Here is a 19,405-nt window from a genome sequence, read left to right as displayed (position 1 = left end):
TCTCTCTCTCTCTCTCTCTCTCTCTCTCTCTCTCTCTCTCTCTCTCTCTCTCTCTCTCAATAGTTGTGGTTTGATGGCATGACAAAAGCATGTCTCTTTCTCGGTTTTTCTTTCTCTTGTCTGTGACAGAGAATACTGTTATCTATCGGGACGCAAAACGAAGTTGATGAAACATGTCTGTCTAAGGCAAGGGCGTTTCTAGGCATAGCGCAGACCAACAGTTCCACGAGCTGCTCTGAACGGAGTCAGCGCGTTTTGTCCCCATCTGCCGCCCTGTTTGAACCAAACACAATCATCATCACAGCCGTGATGAAGACTACAATTCACTAACAAAATGAAACAAAACACCTAATAGCATCTCTATTTTTTTTATTGTCAGGTCATATAGCCTAACATATAATAGCTAGAGCCATTAAAACCATAAAATACCGTGGCCGCGTCTGACTGCCGTGCGCTTTTTACCAAGAACACAAGCGTTTACGGTTTATTTCTGCACGTTCACACGGCGCATTACGGCAGCGGTGCTGATGCGGGATGAGTCAGGCTATCTGAAGCCGCTGCCATTTCATCATAAGCGAACAACACACACACACACACACACACACACATACATGCACACACACACACACACACACACACACACACACACACACACACACACACACACACACACACACACACACACACACACACACACACACACACACACACACACACACACACACACACACACGACGCGTAGCCTTTTCCCCACACCAGCACCGCCACGGAGCTTCTCTTAAAGGAGAGAAGAAGACGGTGTATTTTACACCGGAATCTGAGCCACTTCGGTTCCGTGCGCACGGTGGCGGCTGTGGATCGTGATCGCGCGGGGGGCGGTGTGAACGCGCAAAGGATTCGTGCTGCACCTGCCTCGTCTCCCTGCCATCTCATACAGGGCCCGTCTCCCTACGAGGAGATCCACCTCTTCAGACCGCGGTTGATCACACTGCTCCCGGGTTGGAGGTCGCTGCTGGGGGTCCCTCCGGAGGATTTGGTGTTTCCTGAGGGTCTCTGCGCCATGGAGCTGAGCGCCTGTTAAAGCCCGCTCCGGAACGGCGCTATAACGTAAGGATGTGATGGGTGACACCAGCATGGTTCAGGCTCTGGATCCTCTGGTTTTAGCGTCGCAGGCCTATATCTGTGTTTAGTCGGACGTTTTTCTGTGTTGTTATAGCAAAATCACCCAAAGAAATCCATCTCCTTTAGGGCCGAAGGAGAGCAGGCGGGCACGTTTTAATCAGGGACGTTGGTGGACATCAGAACCTTCATATTATATCGGCTGCTTTGGTTTGTTTTCCCGTCTGGTGGTTTGAGTTTGGTGTGGGGTGGTGGTGGGATGTGATGATTGTGTACTACGATCCCACTAGAATGATCCGATTCATAGGACTCGGTCCCTGTGCCAAGGGGGCGGTTCAAACTGACCTGTATGTCACGCAGACTTTGACTCGCAAAAACACGGAGAACTTTACAAACCAACACCTATGGAGGCCATATTAGACATGTTAGACATAGCTATTCGATTAGTTAAATGCACCCGGTGTGGTGGGCGACGCGGGGTTGAGGCGACAGCAGGCCCTAGCTCTGTCCTGTCCGCCGGGGATCTGGCCTCTGATCGCATACCATTCACCCAACTACGCAATCGCCAACCCCCTGCTAGTGGGTTGGGGGTAAAATAGCCCTTGCAGTAAAGCAAACACCGCTGGTTTTACAGCCCACCATCAACCAGGGGGGCAATTCATTGTCCGCAGATCGCAGTGGCCCTTTGCGCCAGTCTGGGCATTTTTTTTGCGCACAATAACAGTTTGACATGTTTCACTAGTCTGAGACCACGTGAGGCTGAGGTTAAGGGGGGACACACAAGTTTAATAATTAGCCCTTTATTGAGGACGAGGCCAATAGGACGAAGATTTAGGTCACCGCAAACGTTTGGAAAAGTCCACCTCATTAAAACAGAGCCGTTTGGAGATTATTTCTAAATAGCTCTGCGTTCAAACATCAGTCGACCCGTGTGGAGGCAGCGGGCTATTCGCGTCTGGCGCCCGTCACGTGGTGATAATTGAATCACACTTTTCTGAAGAGTCGACAACAGGCGCATATTTTTTGGTGTGTGTGTGTGTGTGTGTGTGTGTGTGTGTGTGTGTGTGTGTGTGTGTGTGTGTGTGTGTGTGTGCGTGCGTGTGTTCGTGTGTTCGTGTGTGTGTGTGTGTGTGTGTGTGTGTGAGAGTGTGTGTGTGTGTGCATGTGTGTGTGTGCGCCTGCGTGCATGTGTGCACGTGTGCTTGCAGTCACACTTTACTGAGACGAATCGAAAGGGAGATTAAATTGAAGATGCGATTGTTTTTGTGACCCACTCCAAACAAAGGGCTCTCGAGTTCTCGCTTTTAATGTTTTTGTTGTAAACCAAACTAGCGTCGCCTGGAAGAGACGTGGGGGGAGGGAGGACGAGACTGTAGAGCAAGTTATTTTCAACAATATCCGCTCTGCGACGGAGCGCTATCGTTTAACATACACTTTTCTCACTCACTATACCGTCACCAGATCGCGATAGACAGGCGGCCATGGAGGCGATATGGTTGTACCAGTTCCGGCTGATCGTCATCGGGGACTCGACCGTGGGCAAGTCCTGCCTCATCCGCCGCTTCACCGAGGGACGCTTCGCTCATGTGTCGGACCCCACGGTCGGCGTGGACTTCTTCTCGCGCCTCGTGGAGATAGAACCCGGCAAGAGGATCAAACTGCAGATCTGGGACACCGCGGGGCAGGAGCGCTTCAGGTAATGTGCATTAAGTAAGGGTGTTGTCCTTACTTTAATGTCTGTGTGTGGAGTAGTGTTTCGGTTTGTGTGTGTGTGTGTGTGTGTGTGTGTGTGTGTGTGTGTGTGTGTGTGTGTGTGTGTGTGTGTGTTTTAAGAGTGTGTGGTGTAACAATAGCTGATGTGTTTCAGAGGAAGAGTTCATTCTAGGTAACAGGTGTTTCCTACAACTGTCAGTTCAGCCTACCAATAAGATTGAGAAAAGGTGAAAGTGAAGGCAATGTTTACTTACATACTGTTTCAGTCCAATTCACTCTAAATGCCATTTTATGTAACATAAGTACAGCAAGTCTGAACATGGAATGGAATGCCATATGGAAGGATCTGTTAGCACCATTAGTACGTTTTTGTGACGGTTTCCACTGTAGGACGGGCACGGACCAGGAGGCGCCCCGGGTTGTTGAAGCAAGGCGAACTACACTTAACATTAAACACGGTCGACTCTGTTGTCTAGAAATAGTAGGACAAATAGCCCAGAGACTACTGCTTTGGGTACTAGTCAGGCAGGCTCGACCTCAGAGAGACCCAGCAGTTGATCCCAGTCTGGTTTCGACCTGTGTACGAGGTGCAGGATAGTCTAGTAGTCCCCACCCTGATGGTGGTGGGTTCCATTCCCAAAGTCCGCACCGTAAACCAGTAAGCATTCCTAGAGCAAGATGCCCCCTGACCCCCATGCCTCCTCCTTAACGGCACGCACCTGAAAGCAAATTCCCACTTAGTGGCGTTGGATAAAAGAGTCAAGAGCTAAATGACTTGCGTGTAATTATGTGGGTCACTTCAATATGCAATTAGGAAGAGTATCACGCCCCAGTGCTCATTATTACACACACACAGGCAGTCTCAGGTGATTAGAGCAGGTTTCCAACACTCAAATACACGCAAACACCCTTGCATACTTAAGGGAAAAAATCCCCCCTCCCCCCCACACCCTCTCACTCTCAAACTTTCAGACTGACGAGACACTTTATTACATCTGGCTGCTCTCCTTCCTCCTGGTAGGAGGCAAGCCACCTCACCTGTCAGCACGTTCTGCGTCTCCGTGGCAACCGCAGCCCCCCGTACCCGGCGGCCAATCACAAGCGCTCATATTCCTCCCAGACGGGGATGCTCAGTTTAGAAGTGGTGACAGGCTCTCCGCGGGACACCTTCATCTGTGCAGCTTGGGTCTCTGGTGAACGGGCCCATTTCCGTGCGAGGCTTGCTGTGATGTTGAGCTGTTTGGGATCACACCGTTCCAAAACAGAGCCGGAATTTTACAGTGAAAGATTGTATGCATAAACCTGAAATCAGACTTGTCTATTCTTCCTTAGGAAAGATTCTCCCTTAGAATCTTTCCTGAAACTCCTGTTATTTCTCACTAATCTCTCTGAAATTACACCTCATTTGTGGAAATAATTATTACATATTCAGGGGGTCTCAATTTGTGTTGGATTACAATGTGCAAGTATAATGCTTCACAGAATGTCCTCAAGTATACAACTCAAATTAAATTTGAAGGCAGTGAGCCCCTGAATGTAATATGTTGGAGCCATGGGCCTTGTTTACCCAGCTGCCATCTTGGTTCTAAACGCTGGCTGAGGAGGGGAACGGAATGCAGAATCAAGATGGCCACTAGATGAAAAAGGTCCATTGCTCTCTATCTCTCTCTCACTCTCTCTCTCTCTCTTTCTCTATGGCATGCTCTTTCTCTCTCCCCCTCCTCCTTCAACCAACACATCACTCATCTATTCCTCCCCCACTCCTCTCTCAAACACCCTCTCATCTCTGTCTCGTCTCCCTGTTAACTCAGCCGGTTTGGATCTCCTCCTGGTAAATATAGCTCTGAGCGTCTGTTGTCTAACAAGTCTGTCCTTGTGACTTTCTTGTTTAATTTCCTCACCTCCTCTCATGTCTTCACCTTCCTGCCTCAGTGTCAGGTCATCTGTTTTCAATGAGCTCATCTGCATCTTCTTCTGTACTGCATACCTAGCGGTCTTTTACACAACATGAAACCTCAAACGACCTTTGACCTCTGCATCTTCCGCATTGGGGGTTGTTTACACCCTCCAAACATAACTTTCAGGCGCTCTACAGCCCCGTCTTCAAGGGTCCCTCTTTTATCGCAGGTGTGACCCCGACGTCGCGGGTAGTCACTGAGGCTACGTTTACACGATGACGGTCTGAACAGAAGACGCAAAAGTGGCGTCGCGTATTCACTTTTTATTCCGCGTTTAGATAAGCGTTTTCTGGGAGGATATCTGCGTGCATACGGTGACGCAAAAGTGTGTGGAATTCGATTGGGTATGCATGCCAGGCGGCTAGGTGGTGCTGTGATACACTATCACACAACACCGCCATGTCTGAGCGCATGCGTAGAATCTTCCTTCTTCTCTTATCCGTGCCGCAAAAACCAAAAAGATCCTTCTCTGTTCAGTAATTCTATCAGTACATTTCATGGAAAGACTCCTGTACGCTTGTTAGAGCTGCCAGAGCAGCTTGAAGGTCCGACGCATGGAAATAATCTGACAAGTTTGTTTATTTCCTTGTACTGGCACATGTATGTGACGCAAACGCGTACGCGACGTGAGCAGATCTGAGCAGTGTTTTGCGTCTTGGCAGTGTAGACGGAAACGCTACGGCGGAGCGTATTCAACTTTTCCACTCTGGAGGGTGGCTTCAGATTTATGCGTTTTCATGCCCCAAAAACGCCGTCACCGCAAGTGTCCTCGTGTAAACGGGGCCTGAGAGCCATGTAGCGATGTCGCTATTCAGTGCCGCCGCTCCCATAACGCGCACTACGCGCTGCGCGTAGGGCCTCAAGTCCTGAGGGAAAAAAAATAAAATTCTTACTTGTATACTTCTGGTTTTAAGTTTGTATTTATGGATAACTATTTAATTTAAAAGATTTTGGACATTCCAATACTTGTGTGCAGGGCCGACGGACTGCGGGGGAAAGTGAGACAGTTGTGGGGGGGCCCAAGGCAGCAGGGGGGCCCATGGCAATAAAAAAAGAAAATAACACGGAATTATCCACCAGCCCATAGTGTTAGGAGTCCCCCCCCCCCCCCCGTCAACAATTGTTCGCTATTATTTTATTTTATGACTGTTTCTATGTGAAGCACTTTGAGTCTGCCTCGTGAATGAAAAGTGGAAACATAAATAAAGTTGCCTTTCCTTGGCTTGCCTTGTGGGGGTGGGGTTTGCCCGACTGGGGGGGTTTTCTTATTGGTGAATACTGTACACTCCCAAGGATAGATTTAGTAACGGCTTGTGTCAGCGTTCAACCTCACGGATACACATGACTCATGACTCCCCTCTCCCCCCGGACCCCAACTGCAGGTCCATCACCAGGGCCTACTACCGCAACTCGGTGGGCGGGCTCCTCCTCTTCGACATCACCAACCGCCGCTCCTTCCAGAACGTCCACGATTGGCTGGAGGAGGCCCGTAGCCACGTGCAGCCCCACAGCATCGTCTTCCTATTGGTCGGCCACAAATGTGACCTGGAGGCCCAGCGTCAGGTGGGGCTTTAATACTATAATCAACAATGATCATTCAATCAGATATTTAGGCCCATGCCATTTCTACCCCTTCCCCCTTCCCCTTACCCCTTCAAAACAAGGGGGAGGGGGAAGGGGAAAGTGGTAGAAGTGGGATAGGGCCTTCACCAGATATCTTTGGCTTATAACTCAGCCATCTTCCCCCACTAGGGCTGTGGAATTAATCACACTTTATCGCCTTTTTACGTCAAACTAATATAATCGAGTTGAAACTATTTTATTTAGTTTTTATGTTTTAGCATATTAATTGTATTCATTAAAATAACAGCTGCATATATATTTGTACATTTTCTCTTGGAACATTTTGTGTATTTTTTTAAGGGGTAAGTTCTCAGTTACAAAGTATTGTTTTGGAGAGAAAAGCTGCATAAATGCATCATGATTTCAATCTAAAAAATAATCGTTGACCAATCCTGATTTAAAAATTGACCAAATTAATCGTAATTATGCTTTATTTCCATAATCGAGCAGCCCTAACCCCATGTTCTCTGAATAACCTCCATAAACCAACCGTCTCCGCGTCTCCTAGGTGACCCGGCAGGAGGCGGAGAAGCTGGCGGGCGCGTACGGCATGCGCTACGTGGAGACCTCGGCGCGGGACGCCATCAACGTGGAGCACGCCTTCACCGAGCTGACGCGGGACATCTTCGCCCTGGTGCGCTCGGGCGACATCACCATCCAGGAGGGCTGGGAGGGCGTCAAGAGCGGCTTCGTGCCCAACGTGGTCCACTCCTCCGAGGAGGTGACCAAGAGCGACCGCCGCTGCCTCTGCTGATCCCGGGAGAGAGGAGGGCCGAGGAGGAGGAGCAGGAGGAGGAGGAGGAGCAGGAGCAGGTGGAGGAGGAGTTGGACAAGGAGCAGGAGGAGGTGGTGGAGGTGGAGGAGGAAGGGGGATGGGTTGTTGTTGATCCGCGGGACGGGGAGGAAGAGGAGAAGGTGGAGGAGGAGGGGACAGACGAGGATGGACGCCGCATTGGTGGTTGGCGTGGACTGTTGTTTCTTTCCCTTGCCTACTATTGGTCAGCCTCGTCGCCTCCTGTGTTCTGATTGGACGTTGGGGAGCATGACAGGTAAATGGGGGGGGAGGACATGCTGATTGACATCAGGACACAGAAAGAGGATTCCGATGACACCGATTGGCTGGATTTGCACTACCCTACCCACCAATGTCCCCTGCTTCCTCCTGTCTTCTGATCGGACGTTGAGGAGGATGATTGACAGAGAATAAGGGGAAGAAGGGAACGGAACAGCACCTTTTGTTTACTTTGGATTTTGTTTACTTGGAGGCTTCATGTTACCAGGTTGTTTTATCGTGCAGGAGATCATTTAGTTTATCTGTTTGCTGGCTGGAAGTTTCTGTCCAGAAGCAGCTGAGCCATATCAACGGTTAGTTCAGACCCTACCTTTTACACCTCTTGCTTGGGTCGGATCCGTTTCTTCTCCATCGCTTGCCTCCTCCTCCCGATTGGGCTCCTCTCTTCCTTTTTATGCAATCACACACTCCCCGAGAGGAGGTCCTGGTACGAATGAACGTTGGTGTGTGACCATTTTAACAAGCCATCGAACCACGAAACTATATACTCCCCACGAAACCCGCCATTCCTTGTTATGAAACCATTCAGCCATTCACACCAGACGACGCATACTCATTTTGAACAATGCCATGGATGCCCCAAGTTGAGCTCAACTTTAAGACCAAATGGTCCCCCCCCCCCCCCCCTTTGCCATCCTTCCCCCCCCTCCATGGGTCCTCAAATAACACAAACTCCACGGGACTTCTCCTGGCGGAACTACCCTTGAGGTTACCTTTCTCTGCTGGAGGAGGGGTTGGGTGTCATTGTTGGAATGTTCAGACACACCTGAGCTCCAGATGTTACTGGACTACAGATGTGGGAAAGGCCCCCCGTGTGGAGGCGATATCTCTCAAAAGGAAAGGGAACTGTCCTGGGAGGTATCCTCCAGAGAATGGGAGGGGTGCCCTCTCCAACATGGACGCCCTGAAAACGCATACAAAATTGAAAGCAACCAACACTACAGTTACATAAAGGGTTAGCCCCTACTGTCCCTGCGCCCGGGGGCTTCAAAGACAAACTGGCCCCTACTTCAGACAACCACAGCTGCAAGGGGGAGCTGGCGGATCTTAGTTTAACGTGAGTTAGACACAAGACTGCGTGTTTGTAATATAACATCAAAGCAATGACCTGCGTTTCCATTGCACTTCTGAAGTCTCCACCACGATATGGACGTCGTCCCACTATAGCATAGCAAAACCAAGGGCGCACACCACACTCATAATAACCGTGGTATCTTACCTACTGGGGACGTTTGTGTCCGAGGAGGATGGGATAGCTTTACGTTGGAGCACAAGGTCATCTCCAGTCTGACCTGGGAAGTACCTAGCCATGCCGGTACTGGCTGGGGAGGAGCCTTCAGCACCATCTGGTGGTCGGTTTTGATGCTGCGTTTAATATTTTGGAATTCAGGGGAAACTGAATCCCCTAGTTTACTTGGGTCATGTGGCTTAATTTTATTTCATCATTACAAACGCACATGCAATATGCTTGGATATGACTGGTGTGCCACCTCCCAGATAGATCAAATGCTATCGGATATTGATTTGGAGCATCTGCATTAAATCTTTGATATCAATGATTCAAAGGGGAATTAAGCGGCAACGGTTTCGGCACATGCTCTGTAATGTTCCAGACAGTTATAGGGCAGAACTGTTAAATATATATCATGGTAGATAAGGATGTTTTTTATCCCATGTTAATACACATGTTAGATAAAGACTGACTTTTTAAAAGGTTGACGGTGAGGAGTCTATGCGTTGGTGAAGAAACACTAAAATGAGTTTAGTTATCCGTTCCTCCAGAAGTCTGCTGTACCTGAACCGTTTTAATTCCTCTTGTAGGACCTTTCACTGAATAGGGTCCCTATTCAAACCCCCAGTGTCATGTTGATGAGCCATTACAAGACATCAAATCATCCATCTTAAGTGTCCACCCAGATGGATGACGGATGACTCGACCAGCATACATACAGTGCACCAATGGAAACCTCCCGGCTTGTGTACACCCTTTTATTAGGATGTCACGCAGGAACTGATTTCGGACTTAACGTCCGGTCAATGACGGGTTTTGTTTTAATCTCTAGTGTTCCCGAGCTTCCTGCCTTCCAAGGTTCATCCAATGTTCCCGGCTCGCCTTCTTACTTTGAAATGGACAATTGGTAAGAAGGTTAAGGGCCTCTGCACTTTGAAGAGCGTTTTCACACGTTGCTTCATCCAATTTGGACCGGCACACTTTGAGGAAGTAGTAGGAAGTAGACGTCAGCATAATGAGTCATGTTTTTCAGACTAATCCCAATCAGTTTATGACCTCACTGCTGAACACTGAATCAAACCTATTTGGAAAAAGGGGCAAGGAAATCTCACTTTAAACCTGAGCAATGCCTGGAATAGACAGTGTTTGGTTTGATGCTGTGTGTTGCTGGTCTGGTTGTGGTCCCTGATACACTTGTAGAATTTTTTTTGTCCAAGAGGAACACGCTTTGGTTCTCTATTTCCACGGCCGTCAATAAGTCACCCTCCCTCTCTCTGCTCTACAACTTATCTATCCATCAACTAGAAATGTACATTTTAAAACAAAATAAAATAACTGCTTGAGAATGTGTGCGACTAGACTTTTCTAGTTTTCATGTGCAATCTCCTGTAACATTATAAACTCATGACGAATACCATATCCTAGCCTATTCCGAACGTAGTCAGAAAAGTGGTTGAGGCAGCAATTCTGAACGGCCTGGAGAATGTTAAAATATTTATTTGTGTGCAGTTCAGAATCCCTCCACTAGGGAGAACCCTGCAACAGCAGAAAGCCACATAAGAGGCGGCACACAATAAACTGCCTTAGTTTTAATTACTTAAGATAATATTCTGCCTAATTTATGTAGTAAATGTGGGGAAAACAGATTTAACTCAATATTACCTTTAATAGTATATTAAACATTGTAATATTCTGACTAAGAACAGAGCCGTGAAGAAGAATAGGAAAGGAAATAGAGGAATTTCAACTGTCCTTAATGTCACCTGCGTCCCAGGGCTGAAGATTGACGTATATAAACGGGGCAGTTTGAGACAGGAGAACCCAGACATGAAAGAACACACAGAGCCAAATGGTGGAGTGTCGATCTCTTTCCTTAGACAACGTGGTCTTTGTTTACTTTGAAATGCGTACAGTAGCAGGCAAATAAATACAGAGACAACAGCGGTCGCAGTAGCAGAGGAGAAGGAGGACGGACGGAGGGAGGGAGGGAGGCATGGAGGAGACCAACGGAGAGGTGGGCTAAAACATAGGAGGCAGGCGCGCACACACACACACACACCAGTGTTTAAGACGGCTACAAAAATGGGAACAAATCCTTAACGAGCGGTATGCAAAGAGGCAAAGCCGGTGAGGAACAGCCCGGTTTGGTTACATCACATACCGGTTCCCGTAGCCATGGTAACCTGCCACAAGTGTTCTAAGCTCGTCTAGGATTCTAGTAAGATGTTAAGGAAAAAAAGAGGGACGACCTTATTGGCTGTGGCTTGAAATGACGCTGACCGACGCTGAGCATATCCAGTTCCGTCTCAACATCCTCCGTACCCCCCGTAAACCAGACGACGGATAAAATGGATACCGAAAGATAAATAATGAGGAAATCAATACAAAAAAAACGGCACCGGTGCTTTTGTTTTCGTTAAGTTTTTTTACTTGAAAAAATACTTTTAAAAAGTAACAAATTAACAGAAACACGCCGACAGTGGGGGGGGGGAGCCAGAGAAGGGTCCGGATGGAGGGCACGTTTGAGACGCAACGCGAGAACACACGTGGGCGGACGTTTCTGATTGGCCGACCACTGGGCTCAGGTCCAACACACCTCGGGGGGGCCTTAGGGCTGGGATAACGGTTTCGAGCGTGCCTTTCATGCGGGCCCAATCCGCCGGGTACATACATAAAGGAGCATTCTGTTTGCGCCAAGGAGCGGGCGATGGGGGGAGGGGGAGGGGCTCGTGATTAGGACTCCACTGCCTTGCGCTGGTTCTCTTTGCTCCTCCTCTTCACGTCCCAGTTGTAGACGCGCGCCATGTCTGGGGGAGAACTGGGTGAAGGAACACCACAACCACAGCTATACAGCTTCAGTTATTAACAGCTTTATACACACACGGTTATCGTTACGTTTATAGTGGTTGCAGGGGGGAGGGCTTTACTACCCGCTGCTCTAAGGGTTAAGAGCTCCCTGCTCCAATACTCGACTCTCCCCAAAGTCCCCAGCCTTACCTGTGGGCATCCTTGAGCGCGACGCTCTCCTAACCCTCCCTAGCATAAGAATGTGGCGACATTCTGCACTGCGAGCGAACCACAACAAAAAGGGATCGTCTCGGGCCCGCCATTGGGACTAGCTCACGGCCAGCCGCCGGGCCGACGGCGGAAGGATACTGACTTCGGTGGTGGTGAACTGGTCGCGCAGGAAGTCCAGGTCGTCCTCCAGGGAGTCCAGGTTGCGAGACGCCGTGGACAGGTTCTTCTCGAGCAGGGCCTGGGCCTCGTCGATGTCGTACTCCAGCATGACGTTAGCCTGGGCGCGACCGGGGCATGACGTGGGAAGGTACACCACAGCGTCGGTCAATACTCTGGCCAATAACATTGCAAGATTGCCCACCTTTTAACAGTTCCAAATCAGCAGTGCACTATGAATCCAACAATCAGAACAATATATTTCAATTTCAGCTTATGAAAGCCATAGTATCATATAACCGCCACAAGGAGGAGGAGGGGGGGGGGGGGTCTCTCAATAAATACGATAACAAGAGACGCAGATTGATGACATCAGCGTAGGATCAGCCGTCTGTTTGGAGTACCGTATTTTCCGCACTATAAGCCGCAGCAGCTAAATTGAATGATGTGTACATACATAAGCCGCACTGGAGCCCGCCGCTTAAAGGTGGGGGGGGGGGGCAGACCGGTCATAGAGCCCATAGAGTTAAAGTTGGCAGACGGTAACCTGTAAAATCCATAGATTTAGGAGGTCCCGTAGTGGCCGTTAGCTGTGAAAATCCATAGATTAGCCGCACCGTTATATAAGCAGCAGAATCGAAAAATTAAAAAAAAAAAAAAAAAAAGGCAGGGCTTATAGTCCGAAAATTACTGTAGTTTTCTTCACCACTATACCCGTTGAGAATCGATCGGACGTGACTCAGGCAGAATTCATGTGCGTGGACAGGGTAATATATATAAGTGTTATCAAGTTATTTCATTCTTGCGAAATAGCCACAAGTGACAGTTAAAGTGTAGGGGAACGTTGATGTACGTGAACATCAAAATCAACAGCCATTTACGAAATAATAATTGTATGTGTCGCACACAGCTATTTCGGAGATATATCGGGTATATTCTATATATTGCACAGCCCTAAGTGGAATAACCCACTCTGAAGTGTCCTGTAATCAGAAAATAAACATGCTTAGTCGGCTGGTTTGTGTCTTGTCCCGGGAGACTGTACTGCCCAACGGGGGGATGTTGTGGAATGTTGGGATACGTTTCGGCAGTTTATTCACCAAGTCTGTTAAAACATTTTTTTTCTTAACCTTTCATGGTTCGTTGGTTAAGAAAATAAATGTCCAAACTAGTTTTTTGATACATTTACCCACCAAGACCAGACATCCGTAATTATTTGCATTTCAGGACTGCGTTCATTTGCTAAGACACTTATTTTTGAATACAGGTGGATGATGACTCACCCCTAGCCACAGGCAGACTTTATCGGTGGGCGGGACAGATGCCTTGCAGTAAACGTTATCAGCCAATAGGAAATGGGTCTGCATGGGTTCCGTCGTCTCCTGAAAGAATAGAAGCAGAGTGGTGGTACAGTCATGTGACATCCCCAAGTCATTCCAACCACACACCATATATTAGGGCCCGACCGATTTATCGGCCTGCCGATTTAATCGGCCGATTATAGCCTTTTTGAAAATAATCGGCATCGGCCAAAAAGACGCTGATTACAAAAAAAATTTTTATAAATGTTATAGCGATTAGTATCCTGCAGATTGCGCTCCTACTCGCCTTGCTAACTAACAACTTTAGCTGGAGTAAAAAAGAGGAGATAGAATTTTACCGTACAACATGAAAGCACGCTCGCTCAGGCAGCTGCGCGCTCACCTCACCAATGTACACAAGACGCGTTGTTTGAGCATGTTGTGCCTGTTTTTCTTTAGGTCCCAGGCCATGTTAATTTGTTATACTGTAGACTCTAACGGTGAGACCATACTGCTCAGCACGCACGTGTTAGTCACTGCTCACAAGCGCAGCACATTGGGAGTTAGTTACCGGTATTTATTTTACATTTTACATTACTCATTTTTGACTGTAAATGTATTCTAAAACACTCAAAGGTTCTGCATTCAATTCACATATTCGTCAAGTGTTTAAAGTATATTTAAGGTATCAAAAACTACGTTTTATATGTTTGTTTTTTTTTTGTTTTTTTATCGGCCGATTAAATCGTAATCGTAATTTTTCTCTGAAAATAATCGGCATCGGCACTCAAAAATCAATATCGGTCGGGCCCTAATATATATTACACCTAAAGTACTTCTGTGATTCAAATACTGTAATAATCCTTCCCCAAACCCTCCCACATTTCAGTTTTATGATGAAAATGTGTCATTAAAAAGGTCCCATGACATAAAAATGTCACTTTATGAGATATTCTAACCTTAATACGAGTTCCCCTAGCCTGCCTATGGTCTCCCATATCTAGAAATGGCGCTAGGTGTAAAACGAGCACTAGCTATCCTGCTCTGCCTCTTGAATTTTTACCGCATGTCATCATACGGGAACATGTTACTCCCCTTTGCCCAATGAGCTACGGCCGTGCGAGCGGCATATGCGCGCGAGCGTGTGTGTGTGTGTGTGTGTATACAAACACTGTAACGCAAATGTAAAAAAGGCCACCTTTATCGGTCTATAGAGATGTTAAATTGTGTCATTCTCCTTTCTAATATAATACACACATAACATAATAAATATAAGAACACAAAAGATGGTCTACAGTGATATGCATGGTGATATAATGAAGGTTTACCTTCTTCTTCTGCATGTGCCGTAGGATCTCTAGAGTCTGCTTGATCTGAGGAATTTGGCTTTTCAGCCTGAGAAAGGAGCAAAAACAAACCAAGTCCAGCAAGAATGAGAGTCGGTCGGTCACCGGTCATATTCTTAGACTGTGTCTAGTCTTTTAGCAGATGCTTTCATCCAAGCGACACCGTGCTCATGGATGGCTAGAGGCAGAACGGACCCAGACTCTGATAAACTAATTAAAAGTAATTTACGGTGAGCAACAGAACATAAGATCGATAAATTGTGCGTTCTTGTGTCTGAAATGCATCGGAATGCAGGAGCATGTGGAGCTAAATTCGTCATTATTCGTTCTTCATATCATATAAGCCTAATTAGAAAGGGTAATAAAAAGGTTTGGATGGAAGCGCAAAGAGGCAATTTTAGAATGACTTAATATGCTTGCAATATATAATACCTTGTTAAAATAGTACAGGTTTATTAACGATTATTCTTTGTCTAGAGACTGGACATTGGGACAATAGTTCACCCTATTAGATAGCGAAAGTTGATATTTTACACTTTCGGCACTCGAGGAAACAATGTAGAACCATAAGAAGGAAAGAAGGGGGGAATATTGCCAACAGCCATTACTTGAGAACGCAACTTTTACGAGTGAGCGAGTGAGCATTTACCGGAGTTTCTTCTGCGCCAGGTTTACTTCCATGTACTTGTATTTCTGGTACTGCTCGTCTAGTTTCCTCAGCACTGCGTCTGCAGACTCATTTTCCGGCAGCTTCATAAACGACTCCACGTCCTCCTGAAAAGCGCACGACAAAACCAATGCAAACTTAAATCTTATTCAGCAACCAGGAAACCATTCCCTTGTCTCACATTAACGTGTATTCTACAAAAGTACACCAATAATGACATTGCCTAATGGTTCAGATACAAATCGAGGTGAAATAAGTGCTCTTCTTCTTTCGGCGGTGCGCCGTTGCTAAATAAAGCGAGCGAACGGTGCGGTGCGGTGTGGGGCGCGTTGTACTGGCTCTCTGGAAGCCGTCCAAGGGAACAAGAAATCCGCTGTCAGGAAAACTCTAAACAGCCGGATATTTGTCCTACTCACCCACTGACGGCTTCTAGTTATACTAGGTAACCGACTAGGTTACAGCCATGTATATCAACGAGTACACATAACCATACTTGAACATGGCAGCGAGACGCCGGCTGCGACCCAGCACCCAGAACGCCTGGTAGCATGTTAGCATGCTGGGCTAGCCGCGGAGCAACCACCCCCGCCCCGCCAATAGGGAACTTATAGACGACAAACGCTATTGTTTTTTAACTAAGTAATTCATGGTTTACGCACCACAAAGATTGCTTCAGGGATGCCGAGGTGCTTTTTCTTGGTTGCTTGCACTGCATTGCTGTCATCTATGGTCGCCGCCATGTTGGAAACAAAACCACTACCTCAAGTCTACCCTAACGTTAAGGTTGGGGTGTGTCGGCGAGTGCTGCTCCAGGGCCTCCCTAGAGGCGAGTTAGGGCACTGCCGCTACTTCTTCTACTAAGACCAAAAGGCTCAATGTGGCATTACTGCCACCAGCTGGACTTGAGTATGGATCAGTAGCCTGGCAGACCTTTTAGACGTAGATCAGAGGTTAGGCTTTCTTTATAGGTCCACGCTTAAGACGCATAGATTAATACAAATACACTCCTCACTCACACTGTTAGAATACGGGGAACATATGTCGATACTGTATTATAACATCTATATTGATGATTTCAGGGGTGCAGTATGTGCAATGTATGTAATACAATCAAATAAAGCGACTACAGTCATTCTGTGTCATTCTCGTTATAACATGAGTTTTCGTCGTTATAAGGGGACATCCTGCCCACATGATGAAGATGACCATGATTCTCCGACGAAAACGCTTAAATTAAATGAAAGTGCTTAAATAATAAGTACTTAACTATTCCATTTCACGCAGTTGTAGGTTAAGTGTTCCTATTAAGACCATGTAACTTTGCCATATTTACCTGGCTCAACACAGGTGCAATGGCAAACACATCGATAATTATCGCTCTTTAGGCATGGTCTGTAGGCATGCTAGTGCCCATGATCATAGTAATGAGACACACGTGTGTTCGCCCCTCCGCTTACCTGTGTTTGACTTACACGATTTATGTTTTCTTTTTAATTGTTTGACTAAAGTGTAATTCCTAAAAACTACTTGTGTGTTAAAATCGATGCGTAAAAAAACTACAGCGGAAAGAAATGATTGTCATTCACTTATCATTCATCCACCGGGAACCAATTACACACGTGCGCTCAGCTCAGCGCCAACCAATGAGAGCAGAACGCGCCCTTCATGAATGGTGGGAGCACTTGGATTTAAATCGGGGGCAACAGCATTGTAATCGAGTCAATAGTACAGAATGTCTTCGCTGGGATTGTGTGCGCCCGTATCCGTAAGTATTTTTTCATGTAATTTCAAGTAGTCTAGGTCCTCTCTTGAAACAGAAAAGTTAGACTAATTCTGGATAGTTAATTTAACACGTAGGGTACGGGTGATTAAGTCTTCTCGAGAACCCTGTTTACAATAAAGGATTGATATTCTACAGGTGGCTGTTGTAGGAAAATCTACAAAAATGGGTAAAGCCACTGGCGGAACAAGGCGAGCAGCGCTTGGAGAGCTAACTAACGTTCCCAGTGTAGCTGTAAACACAAAGGTAATGCCACTAAATGTCCCTGTTTTGCTTCCATTTTGATTTCACTTTTTTCTAATCTGGGTCAAAACGAATACCAGGGTATACCACTCAAATATAGCGCCAAACCAGCCCTGAACCAGAAGATCCATCAGAAGTGTGTAGCAGTAGTACAGCCATTTCATGCTCCAGAAAGCCCCCTGCCCTCCCTTCCTGAGGAGGTGGGTGACATCTCCATGGAGGAAGAGGAACTCTGCGAGGCGTTCTCGCATGCCATCCTTGCTGTTGAAGATATCGATGACCAGGATGTGGAGATGCCACATTTGTGTGCTGAATATGTGAAGGACATTTATGCCTATCTCATGGCTCTTGAGGTAAATAACACTTCCAGATAAATGTATTCCCTTTTTTTTTGTCATCCCTTGGCTCTGTATTATTCATACCAGCTTCCTCTCCTATAGCAAAAACAAAGTGTACGACCCAATTACATGCAAGGCTATGAAATCAATGAAAGGATGAGGGCCCTCCTAGTCGACTGGCTGATCCAGGTTCACTCTAGGTTCCAGCTGCTGCATGAGACTCTGTATCTCACAGTCGCTATTCTGGATCGTTTTCTACAGGTGGGTGTAGTGGGGTCTTATGTTGTCAGTGCTGTAGTTGCCCTTGGTCTACTAGATGCCTCTCCCTTCCTTGGCACTTGCAGGTTCAGCCTGTGTCGCGCAAGAAACTCCAGCTTGTAGGCGTGACGGCCATGTTGGTGGCTTCAAAGTATGAGGAGATGTACAGTCCCGAGGTGGCAGACTTTGCATACATCACTGACAACGCCTTCACCAAGGCCCAGATTCTACTAATGGAGCAGATGATTCTCAGGGGCCTCGACTTCAACCTTGGACGTCCTCTGCCTTTACACTTTCTCAGGAGAGCCTCAAAGGCTGCAAATGTAAGTCGGGGTGGATGAAGAATTCATTACCAGGCATATTGTGAATTAGCAGGTCTACTAGTCTGGTTAGTTATTCAGCATACCAAGTGGACCATCACTTAAATGTGGTGTATAAAAGGCATAGGCTCAATGACGGCTTGCCATCACAACAGAGTGGAAACAATGTCACCGGCCATTTTGTTTCAGTCCAATGTGGAGAAGCATACCCTTGCCAAGTATCTTATGGAGCTGACCCTGGTGGATTTCGCCATGGTCCACTACCGGCCCTCCGAGATCGCCGCTGCTTCCCTGTGCCTCTCTCAGCTCCTGCTGGAGGACCTTCCATGGGTATGATCAATGGTTCATTCTAGTTCCCCGGAATCTACAGTTCTAAAGCTCGTGTTTTTCCTGCAGTCGCCCACGCAGCACCACTACGCTACCTATGACGAGGGCCACCTGAAGCCGATCATGCAGCACATGGCGAAGAATGTAGTGACCGTCAATGGAGGCAAAACAAAGTTTCAGGTCAGAAAAGCAGGCGATATAATAAGAAGCATGTTGTGGAAGACTCTAGATCACTGTTGATGCTGAGTTTATTTCCCTTCCAACAGGCTGTCAAGAACAAGTACTCGAGCAGCAAGTTAATGAAGATCAGCCTGATCCCTCACCTTAAGTCATCAGCCCTTATGGCTATGGCTGCTCCTTTGCTAAATCACTGATTGTCTTTTTATTTTTTTAAATACAGATGAACTTTTAGCGGCACTTTATTTAACTACTTTGGGGATGGGTTGACTTTGAATAAATGTTATCAAAAAACGATAATTTTTCTCTATTTATTTTTTGGTATATTAAAGGGCTCGACATAACATACTAAGGAGTTACCTCATGTAATATCATTCAGTGTTGTATTTGCCGTTGCTTTACTGCTACAACTGAACTCGCTCATTTAATACAGAGCATGTCCATTTCTGACATGATGCGGAATTTGAGAGATGAGGACAAGAGTGTCAAAAGCAGTGAGTTCACTGCAAGTCAGGCCATGTGCTTGTGGGTTCTGTCAGGGCCAGTATGAAAGGGAAGACGTACACAGGGTTTGGGTGAGTTTCGCAGGCTGGCTAGACGGGTAGCCTTCATGAGTTGTACATGTCATGCTGCAGTGACTATAAAGATCTAGCAGTGATGTGGGCTGGTCATACTTGATTGAATACGTATCTGAATTTGCGTGTCTTAAAGGAGCCATGTTGTTAGCTTAACCATCCGCCGTCTCTTGGCAAGCACAC

General features: G+C 46.9%; 3 protein-coding genes across 7 annotated transcripts; 2 read left to right on the top strand and 1 right to left on the bottom strand.

Annotated features, from left to right (window-relative positions):
- Positions 1–36: 36 nt before the first annotated feature.
- Positions 37–10,063, top strand: rab39bb (RAB39B, member RAS oncogene family b). 3 transcript variants are annotated; one of them, XM_060035444.1, is made up of 4 exons: positions 37–1,107; positions 2,581–2,815; positions 6,173–6,353; positions 6,922–10,063. In XM_060035444.1, exons 2-4 carry the CDS (start codon positions 2,601–2,603, stop codon positions 7,165–7,167), a joined length of 642 nt encoding a protein of 213 aa, XP_059891427.1. In that variant the 5' UTR covers positions 37–1,107; positions 2,581–2,600; the 3' UTR covers positions 7,168–10,063. The 3 variants fall into 3 exon arrangements, with proteins under 3 accessions (XP_059891427.1, XP_059891426.1, XP_059891425.1); XM_060035443.1 differs by having other exon boundaries at positions 1,249–2,815; XM_060035442.1 differs by having other exon boundaries at positions 41–1,122; positions 2,595–2,815.
- A 506-nt stretch (positions 10,064–10,569) lies between these two features.
- vbp1 (von Hippel-Lindau binding protein 1) lies at positions 10,570–16,586 on the bottom strand. Its single transcript, XM_060035447.1, has 7 exons — positions 16,538–16,586; positions 15,864–16,134; positions 15,187–15,311; positions 14,520–14,586; positions 13,174–13,272; positions 11,873–12,011; positions 10,570–11,523 (listed from the first exon to the last, which is right to left on the bottom strand). Exons 2-7 carry the CDS (start codon positions 15,942–15,944, stop codon positions 11,450–11,452), a joined length of 585 nt encoding a protein of 194 aa, XP_059891430.1. The 5' UTR covers positions 15,945–16,134; positions 16,538–16,586; the 3' UTR covers positions 10,570–11,449.
- A 263-nt stretch (positions 16,587–16,849) lies between these two features.
- LOC132445447 (G2/mitotic-specific cyclin-B2-like) lies at positions 16,850–18,947 on the top strand. 3 transcript variants are annotated; one of them, XM_060035437.1, is made up of 8 exons: positions 16,851–16,969; positions 17,123–17,230; positions 17,308–17,580; positions 17,668–17,826; positions 17,910–18,146; positions 18,333–18,473; positions 18,540–18,650; positions 18,737–18,947. In XM_060035437.1, the coding sequence occupies exons 1-8, from the start codon at positions 16,937–16,939 to the stop codon at positions 18,842–18,844; spliced, it is 1,170 nt and encodes a 389-aa protein (XP_059891420.1). In that variant the 5' UTR covers positions 16,851–16,936; the 3' UTR covers positions 18,845–18,947. The 3 variants fall into 3 exon arrangements, with proteins under 3 accessions (XP_059891422.1, XP_059891420.1, XP_059891421.1); XM_060035439.1 differs by lacking the exon at positions 17,668–17,826 and having other exon boundaries at positions 16,850–16,969; XM_060035438.1 differs by lacking the exon at positions 17,123–17,230 and having other exon boundaries at positions 16,875–16,969.
- The last annotated feature ends 458 nt before the right edge of the window (positions 18,948–19,405 follow it).

This window comes from Gadus macrocephalus, chromosome 17 (assembly GCF_031168955.1).
Source record: "Gadus macrocephalus chromosome 17, ASM3116895v1".
Classification (NCBI taxonomy): Eukaryota; Metazoa; Chordata; class Actinopteri; order Gadiformes; family Gadidae; genus Gadus; species Gadus macrocephalus.
Note: the sequence above shows the minus strand (reverse complement) of the source record. Positions and strands in the feature narration are given on the sequence as shown.

Coding starts and splice junctions, on each gene's coding strand:
- rab39bb (XM_060035444.1), top strand. CDS start 2,601: ATGGAGGCGATATGGTTGTACCAGTTCCGGCTGATCGTCATCGGGGAC. Junction 2,816..6,172: donor GCGGGGCAGGAGCGCTTCAG/GTAATGTGCATT, acceptor CCCCAACTGCAG/GTCCATCACCAGGGCCTACT. Junction 6,354..6,921: donor ACCTGGAGGCCCAGCGTCAG/GTGGGGCTTTAA, acceptor CGCGTCTCCTAG/GTGACCCGGCAGGAGGCGGA.
- vbp1 (XM_060035447.1), bottom strand. CDS start 15,944: ATGGCGGCGACCATAGATGACAGCAATGCAGTGCAAGCAACCAAGAAA. Junction 14,587..15,186: donor CTGGCGCAGAAGAAACTCCG/GTAAATGCTCAC, acceptor CTCCTTTCTCAG/GCTGAAAAGCCAAATTCCTC. Junction 12,012..13,173: donor AAGTCTGCCTGTGGCTAGGG/GTGAGTCATCAT, acceptor GGTCGCGCCCAG/GCTAACGTCATGCTGGAGTA.
- LOC132445447 (XM_060035437.1), top strand. CDS start 16,937: ATGTCTTCGCTGGGATTGTGTGCGCCCGTATCC. Junction 17,581..17,667: donor CCTATCTCATGGCTCTTGAG/GTAAATAACACT, acceptor CCTCTCCTATAG/CAAAAACAAAGTGTACGACC. Junction 18,474..18,539: donor TGCTGGAGGACCTTCCATGG/GTATGATCAATG, acceptor TTTTTCCTGCAG/TCGCCCACGCAGCACCACTA.